This window comes from Drosophila ficusphila, unplaced genomic scaffold (assembly GCF_018152265.1).
Source record: "Drosophila ficusphila isolate 14025-0441.05 unplaced genomic scaffold, ASM1815226v1 contig_414, whole genome shotgun sequence".
Taxonomy (NCBI): domain Eukaryota; kingdom Metazoa; phylum Arthropoda; class Insecta; order Diptera; family Drosophilidae; genus Drosophila; species Drosophila ficusphila.
This window is the reverse complement of record NW_025064328.1, coordinates 48,960-58,204: the sequence shown is the minus strand read 5'-3', so window position 1 is coordinate 58,204 and position 9,245 is coordinate 48,960. Positions and strand designations below refer to the sequence as shown.

Sequence of the window (9,245 nt, the reverse complement as noted above, 5' to 3'; positions counted from 1 at the left end):
CACAATAAATCCAATTTGTGTCATGGATTTGCATGTTTTCGAATATATTGCACGTTTTGAGCTTAAGTTTATTTACATAAAAATTGACTGTATTTCCAAATATTTAATTACATCTAATGGTTTAAGCTTACTACACTTAAGTGTCGAGTATTAATGTACACAATTAATATGAAACATATATGAGGTCTTCCGTACAATGCGCTGAATTTCAAAAGATACGAAATGCGCTTGTTTTGCTTTTATTATTTTGGTAATCTTTTAATCTTGAGGAACTTGTATACCATACACTTGAATGAACAAAGAAAATTACATCATGTTTTGTTGCATTTTTGACTTTAGAACGTACAAACTAAGAACGTATCGGCATTTTTCTAGTTTACCGATAAATTGAACCAAAGATTGCACTAAATTATTATGTAAGGTAAGTTTATTTTGTTATGTACAACTTAAACTATGTTTTATATAAATAGATTATATACACTTAGTTCTAATTCATCTAATATTCAAAATTGGGTTTTAGTTTTAGTTCCCATTAAAATATGCATCAAAATTACAATACATATAACGTTGGATTTGCTTTTCAATTTCTTTTCTAAGTGTTGTATATAAATTCAGTTGAATTGTACGATTGCCAAATTGTTGTATGTATATACTATTCAGCTCACAACAATTTCAATACAGAGAGGTATAAGAGGTATTTGGTTATAGCATTTTCTTCCTGTTTATTTGGTTCAAGTCTTACACTTAAAATTAATATTCTGGCCTATGAAGATAAATATGAATAACATTATTTTTCGGTTACTCATTGAGCTATGTGTTAATTATTTGTTAATGCTTTAGAAATATATTACAAAAGTTTACAATAGCTTACAACAAACAAACTATGTTTTAAGATTGGAAGAAGATGCAGATAACAGTGCCATCAGCAATTATTATAACTAATTAAAAAAGAAAACAATACAAATAAAGACAAAATTATTTAAAGTTTTCTAATAAATTTATTTTTTCTATTTCATGCATTGAACATTTAAAAAAAATATAAAAATTTATAAAAGTTGTGTTTGAGCCAAATAAAACAATATTACTTCATAAAATTACTTGCTAATAATTTAAATAATAGTTTTAATCATCAATGGCAAACAAAACAATGAGCGTATAGGGTTTATTTAATATTTTAACTTAAAGTTAGTTTTGATTTCATAATTATTGGCATTGCTTTCTTTAAGAATATGAATTAATTAAAATAAAATATGCTACTGTATAAAATTAAATCATTTGATGTATTGACATTATTTTTTTTTTTTTTTTGTCGTTTAATTTTGTAGTAAAATACAATTTCCACAAGGCCTTTTAATTTACAATCGGCAGTTGCATAAGCTAAATATGTACAATTTGTGGGACTTTAAAAACCTAGGAATATAAATAAAATTAGTATTAAGAATGGCACAACATTTTCGGTTTGATTTGGTGGGGGTTGACGGCGATAAGCTTATGACATGTTTATCTAATTTTGTACAATATTATTATTTTTTTTGTTTGGTTTGGTTTATATGCTTTTAATTCTCTAAGTTCTTATTTATTAAAAATTTTTGTTACTTGTACTTATCATTAAATTCCTGTTGCAACAATTTTTCTCTCCACTGTGAAATGACAAAATTTTTAATTTTGGGTGGATTAATGCCGTTCAATTTCATCTAATGAAAACTGATCATGGCTATATACAATTAAGTGTTAGACTGGTCTAATGGTGATTCTGGCGCAGATAGAGAGCAGCAGCGTCTTCCAAATCATCCATGTCAATATCTTCGGTTTGTTCGTGAGATCCAACAGAACGGGGCGAATGCATACTCAAATCCTCAGGTTCGGTTTGCTCAGGCATATCACTGGGAACGTGAGGGATTTGGGGGGGTGGTAGGCGGAACACTCGTCGAATATCCTGTGCTTTGCGGCGTGCGATGCTGCTGCTGCAATGGCCATCTACAGAGCTGGCTCCGTCCTCAGACAAATCCAATGGGGCATCTTCATCCAAGGTGCCTTTTTCTAACTCAACCGACTCTTCAGAACCTCCGTAGCTAGCACACATCGCCGCGAATTTATTGGTGGAAGACTCAAGAGCCATTGCTGTGGCTGCCATGGGGTAATCGCCACTCATTGCTGGCGACAGAGCCGGAGTGGGCGGCGACTGGATGCCGCACTTATGATTCATCAGATGGTGGCGCCGTCGGAACTTCATGTGGCAACGCTCGCACTCGAACGGCTTTTCGCCATTGTGGACCAGCATGTGGGACTTAAGCTGATTGGAGTCACTGAATTTGCCGTCGCAGATCTCACAAGTATAGGGGCGCTCTCCAGTGTGGACTCGCAAATGCCGTCGAAGATTGGCTACCTGAACAAACTGGCGATCGCAGTGCGAGCAATGATATGGCTTCTCTCCAGTATGCAGACGCATGTGAGTTTTAAGGTGATGGTCACGGGTAAACCGTTTGTGGCACTCGGGGCACTCGAAAGGCTTCTCGCCGGTGTGGGTGCGCTCGTGGTTCTGAAGTACGTGCTTGTAGCCAAAGCTGCGGGAGCAGATTTTGCATGTGAAGCTCTTGTCCCTAGATGGATCCTTGGAGATGCCACCACCTCCTGCATTTCCACTAGCTCCTTCGTGAGTGGAATTTGGAGAACTGCCACTGGAAGGCGGAGATATGGGACCACCCGATGTGTGGTACAGATCGTTCACACTCATGCTGATCTCCGTCTGAAACTCCTTCTTCACCGACAACTTCCGAGTCTTTTTCGCCGGCTCATTGTGCTGTGGCGTACTGATGGGTGAGCTTAACGGATGCTTGCCACTTCCTAGGGGCGTGGACACTGGCGAGTGGGGACTGGCTGGCGGAGAATGCAAATGCGTGCCATGTGATGGGAGAGACTGCTGGGCAGCCCAAGCTCCAAACAAAGCCGCCGGATTGTGTGGAAACAAAGTGTTGGCCAATGTGCTCATGGGAAGCTGGGCCATGAAAGCGGCCGCCTGACGGTTTGCAGCTAGGAGTTGAGTGGGTGACAGCATCCCGAATGCTGAGGCAGCGGCCGCCTGTTGGAGACCTATGGCCGGGTACATCGAACTGGCGCCTGTGGCTGATGTGTTGGCCGACATGGGAGGCGATAGTGACATGGAACGATCAACAGCGACTTCCTCTCGCTTAATGCCAGCTAACGCAGCAGCTAAATCTAAAAAAAAAAAAAAAATTAAAAACAAATGTTAGTTGAGTGCTCACAACGATGAAAATGTTATAAGGAAGAACTTGAGTGTGGCTTGATGCTATGCGAAAATAGTCTCTTTATAAGAGCAACGAATTTCACATATGTTACATGTGTAAGAGAGTGCTCAATGCTCACGCTTCTTGTGTGGCTCCTCTCTGTTTGGGGCTCTGTAGCTTTTATTTTGTTGGATAACGAGATGAGTGCCGGTCCCTGGTTAAACTTGTAAACAAAGGCTAATGCATACATATATGCCAAAAGCTAGAAATGGCGTTAGTCATTTGCTTTAAGACATGTCCTTTTCAAGGGGTGTAGTGAGCTTATCTTTTTGTTTTTAAACTAAAGACACAAAACTTTGTTAACAACAAATGTTTGAAATTAAAACGAGTAAAATGCACGGACTTTAACGCGGTTGAAACAAAAAAATTCGATTTATTACAATCTTGGATATTACTTACTTCGTGTTTGTGCGTCTTGGAGCATTGATATGGCCATCAACTCGTTGTCTCTGTGATTGTCTCTTCGACTTTCTTCTTAGCGAAAGCAATTACACTGTTTGGTTTGCTTTATAATGTATTGGGTTTCAAATTCGTAGACACCAAATTGTAATTTTAGAAACTGATGCACTTTAGGAGATATGGAATATTTCTTTCACGCACTTTTGTACTTTGAGGTAGAGAGTTTTCCTTGATTTTCCTTTTATAAAAGTTCACTGATTATGCAAAATGAGGTAGTTGTAATTTGATTAGGATTATTGTATTCGCGTTTGTGTGTGGCACAACAAATGGTTGTTCCTATTACCAACGAATCCAAATCACGACTGATACAAATTCGCTGCGTGCGCTAACTATAAGTACTCTCTGCCTCGGCGAGAGGCCCTCACTCACCCTCACAGAGCACGCACACTGGCACAAACCACGCACTCAGTTCGCTCTCCCGCTCACACGCACGCAGATGCACGGGAAGAAAGGAAGAGAAAGCATCACGGCGAAGGCGAAAAACGATCCCCAGACTCAAGGCAGGTAAAGTAGAACTTCAGCACTTCGTTGAGTTGAGTTATTTGCATCGGCTCCTTTTTTTACCTAAAATGCTGATTTTTCATATGCAAATTGGTGTGACAGAGATAACCGATGGTACACTCGAATTTTGAAGCCGTAGTTGGCTTAAGACTGCGCGGTTTTTTAACACGACTGTGAGAAATATCTTTAGTTAGCGTACTACAGACATTTATGACCTGAGCGTTTTTTGCGCCATAAAACATAAAAAACCGAAACTACGAAAAACTTATGACCACTTCCGCTTGTGTTTTTTAAGAGCCTTCATAAAACTGCACTAGAACAAAATTTTAGGTGGCACAAGGATCATATCCGAAATATTTTGAAACGGGGATCCAGAGGTTTCACAAAACTCACTCAGAATGTGCCTTGGCCATTTCCCCTTTTTACTTGTATGTATAATGAAAAAGAACTCAACTGCGAAGGGGATGAACGCCAAGGAAGTACTAGCTGGAAGGGAAACAACGAGAGAGAAAGAGCCAAAAGTCGGAAAAATAGATGTCATGGACAGGGTTGAAACTGAAGCGTGCGCTTTGGGAGTGAAGAGGAAGTAAACAAAACATCAGCTTCACGGGTCCCCAAATCGTCAGGGAACCTAGAGGGTTTACAAAAATTGTCGAGTGAGTTTTTTCCTTTCTATTTAGCCTGTTGAGCAAAGTCACAAAAAAGGGGAAGTTTAGTTTAATGGGTATCTAATTATTGGCACACGTCTAAAAAACAAATTGTAATCGGTAAATAAGGAACTACGTAAAGAAGGTTCAGGTAGAAAAAATGCTAGACAAACCCCATCATAAAAAACAGTTAAAGAAGCTGGATCAGTGGCGTTTTTCTACTCCTATAGACGTTCTCTGTGACTTTTGCGGATTGACTTTTAAATGGTTTTATGTATATTTTTATGACAGGATAGTCTGGGCAGAACTTATGGTGAAAATGGGTCTAGATTGGTGTTCTAGGTTTTGTAGGTAGGCCAAGGACGAACAGAACTCACGGGCGGTTAATGTAAACTACCGTGAATTTTTCGAAAGTGAAACCAAACAATAGACGAGAAGGACGCTCATATTTTTGTCTGCATAATGTTACGTAAAACTCGAATTGTTTTTGTCACCGAATGAGAACGGTTGGCTTCAGCGAAAGATTTAAAGAAAAGTAAATTTCGCAGAAGGCATTCAACATTATTCAAGCACCCATAACTGACCCTATTGATAAGAATTTCTGGGGTTTTGGGCTGAACTGAGCAATTTCAGCACATCTTTAGCTTACTCCCAGGTTTCAGGGATTAGTCAGAAAAATTTTGGTTTTGGTTGATAAGCGGGGTACAGATTTATATTAATAAAATAATTGAAGCTCAACTGGTTTTAATAGGTTCCGGGCCTTATCTGTTTTTACTTTGTTCAGTATCAATACACGAGAATATTAATAAAACAAGTGAAAGCAAAGTAAATTCAGAATACAGAAACATCTTTCAACAACGACTTTCACACGTGCTAAACAGTTTATTTATTTAATTGGGGCAGCATTGCGTAGAAAAGTGCGTATGGTCCAGTTCGTTGATAAGATTCAATGTGGGAAAACTAACCTAGGTTAACAAATGCGGGCCTATTTTTTGTTAAAAAGTAGTATTCCATCTTGAAAAATACTTTTTGTTGATTCACCATGAAACTTTATTCCGTCAGCTACTACTACTATAAAAGAGTTAAGATCAGTTTTTTTCGCACCCTCACAAGAAAATCACGCCAAACCAAAATTACAACTTTTTCAGTTACGATAAAAAAGATGCGTTTTTTTTTTTTACAAAAAATGAAGAATAAGAGGGCTGTCAACAAAAAGGGTATTGTTAAAAAAGGGGAAAAAAATAGAAAGTGAAGGCTTAAAACATCAAATGCAAGGCATGCACTTTTAATCACCCCTAGAAGTGCAAAATAGGGTTTTTTTGTTGTTTGGCAACCCATAAGCGTGCCCACAATTTTTTAACAATTTGTAACACTCGATCGGTTTTTGTTAGATACTTTTAAGGGTTTGGTTTTTGATTTATCGTTATTGTTGTTGTCGTTGTTCGAGGGGCAATGATTATGTTAAAGTTGGATGCAACATGTACGCATACTTTATAATAAAAACGCATACGCTAGACAAACAAAATTGCTGATTTAAAAGAAATCCTTAGAGACTCGAGTCGAGCTCAGGATTGAAAATGTTCGCCTTACTTCCATAGGTACTCGCTAATCGTCGATCCTAATCCACGGATGAAACTGTCCAGGGTTAAACGGGTAAGGTTTAGACTAAAGCGTTGTGTAAATCTAGTTTTAACGGCCATGGGAACCCCTTTTCTGAAGAATCTTAAAGATGTACAGGACACTTTCTTAAAACTTGGATTAAGAAAGGGTAAACTTCTGTTTTTCTAGCATATTTTAGTTTAACTATTACGTAAATTCCGAAATCCATTGACCCGCTGATGTATATTCACCGCGATCTCCGATTTCGTAACGTCTTCAGCAGCATCCCTAAAGAAAAATGTTGCGTTTTTTATGTTCTCGACATACTTGCGCCACGCGTACTGTCAAGGGATCGCTAATAATTTATATCAATTTAATGAGGAGGAAGAAGATTAATTTTGTGTTAGATCGCATGCCAAGCACACGACAAGACCATATGGGATCTTTTCAAGGCCAATATTTTAAAATGGATTTGCCGTTTTTAATTGAAGTTTGTTAGAATCAAAAACGAAAACTACCTTCCAAAAGGACTTAGGATTTTGAAAACAAACCAGAGGAAAGGTAAGAACACCTTTTTACCTTATTTAACGGAATATGATTTTTTATCAACATTTGTTTTCATAATAAAAATATGAGTTAAATAGTGTTTACCGTCACGCAAATAGGGTTCATATTATTCGTCTTGGTATAGTGTCCGGAAATATTACAAATATCTTTTATATTTTCAACAACAAATATATATCTCTCTGAACACATACGCATTCTATTTTTTACAAAATGAAATTAGTTTTTTGCTTCATTGAGGAATAAGTTCATTAAACGATAAGAAGAAAACAAATTGACTGGCTAAAAAACGGTAAAAAGCCATAAAATAGCAGGTAGAATGCAAGCCATAAAAAATATAAAAAACGGAAGTACGAGGGTCTATTCGTAAAAAAGTAAAAAGTAGAGTCAATATTGCAAGAGGTGTGGGCGAGAGTGAGATTAGAGTAGTAGCTAAAACCGAAGTGGCAAATTCGTTTACGATGCAAGGATGGCATGGAAACTGTAAACATTTTGGCCTAGCCCTGTTTATGATTTAACGATCTTAAGTCGGATTTAGTTCAGTTTTGCATATTTTTTGCATTGTTTGTCTTTTGCCTATTTTTTTGTTGTTTTTAAGTGAAATTTGACTTCTTAATATCCACGAATTCAAGGCTACTACCTACCTGTGGCATACACCAGTCTAGGGTGCTAGAGCCAACTGAGGAACCACGCTTACAGGTAGAACCATTTCTTGCATTGCCGTCTGCCCTGCTTACTGTATTTAGGAATTCCATAATTATGATCCTTATTCGAGAACCCTGCTTTCTTGCGAAATGAAGAAAATCAAAAAACAAAGAGGGCTGAGTCGCGAAAAAAATCGCGGCGCGCTCTAAGCCGGAGATTAGGCGAGGGATTTAAGGAAAATCCGTCAATATTACGCCCCTTCGCAGGGATCAAGCTTAATCACCATGCTTAAGACTGGATTATTTGTCCGAAAAAAATTAATCCGTTTCTGAAGGTAGACGAAAACATGTTTTTTCTTTTCTGAGCTATGACCCATCTGCTTAAAAGAGGTAAAAGTCTTAAGAGCAAAAATTGTAACAAATTGCTTTTTATGATTATGCATATTGAAAAAGTTGAATCCCTTCTGGGTTAATTTAAGACACGTTGAAAATATCAGCTGACCTGAGCAGGTAACTCGCTCACTTCCATTCCGGAAAATGATGCTTAGCCACTGATCCAGCGATTAAGCTGGGATTATAGTTAACTTAAGAAGCGCGATTAGACTTAACCCACGGTAAGCGCCAGGATATTTAGGGACTCAGGCGCAATAAGTAAACCGCAGTTCCGCAGATCACTATTAATCTCAAGATTAAAACTTTAAGCCCATTTCGAGTACTATATTTCCGCATATTGATTGAATATGCTGATAAAAAATGAAATTTTATTAATCGATGGACTTATTTGATTTAAGGGATTCACAGATTGTGCTTTAACTTAAAACTTTAAGCCAATTTTGTGTATTTTCGCATATGAATTCAAAATGCTGCTAAAAATGGGTTTACGCTTAAGCGGATATACACACACAGATTGTGATTTTACTTTACACAAAACATAATTTAACTTTAGTTTACCTGTACCTGGAACATCATCTAATAAAAAAAATTTACAACATTTTTTTTTCGAATTTAGCAAAGTTTTAACGGGGTTTCTACTAGTTTTTCAATTCTCTATAAAAATTACTTCTTGAAAATTATACGAAAAGCCAGAATACAATTTTATATAAAGAAATCGTAAAGGACAATTGCTTTTAGGTTACAACCTCATGTTCGAAGTATAAAGATTATTAACGACTCTTTAGTTATGAATTAAAAAAAATGTTATATTTTGCATAGAAACGGATAAATGGACATGTGTAAATTGACAAAAATTATGCTTATCTACAATATATTATATTTCTTTCATAGGGTCGGAAGTGTCTGATTTGCGTTGCAAACTCCTGCTTAAAATAGAACACCCTCTCAAAATAATAAAAGCACTTGCAAGGGTATAAAATGATGGCTCCCAGATGTATAATTGGCAATTGATTTTGTTATTTTTTTTTGTGTCCTCGACGTGGGTTTTCTTATCACTTTAATAGCGTGGTCCGCTGGGTGTGACACGCAACTTTTAGCTTATGAGCGTTTGGTTTCTTATCAATCTTTGTTTC

General features: G+C 37.1%; 1 protein-coding gene across 1 annotated transcript; it reads right to left on the bottom strand.

The window, feature by feature from the left end:
• Window positions 1-1,293: 1,293 nt before the first annotated feature.
• LOC108095254 (protein krueppel) lies at window positions 1,294-4,054 on the bottom strand. The gene is made up of 2 exons (XM_017196281.2): window positions 3,705-4,054; window positions 1,294-3,216 (listed from the first exon to the last, which is right to left on the bottom strand). The coding sequence occupies exons 1-2, from the start codon at window positions 3,739-3,741 to the stop codon at window positions 1,742-1,744; spliced, it is 1,512 nt and encodes a 503-aa protein (XP_017051770.1). The 5' UTR covers window positions 3,742-4,054; the 3' UTR covers window positions 1,294-1,741.
• Window positions 4,055-9,245: the final 5,191 nt, after the last annotated feature.

Bases quoted from the DNA above. Each gene is read 5' to 3' on its own strand.
- LOC108095254 (XM_017196281.2), bottom strand. From the start codon at position 3,741: ATGGCCATATCAATGCTCCAAGACGCACAAACACGAA. The intron at 3,217-3,704 runs GTAAGTAATATC...TTTTTTTTTTAG, and splicing joins CCAAGACGCACAAACACGAA to ATTTAGCTGCTGCGTTAGCT.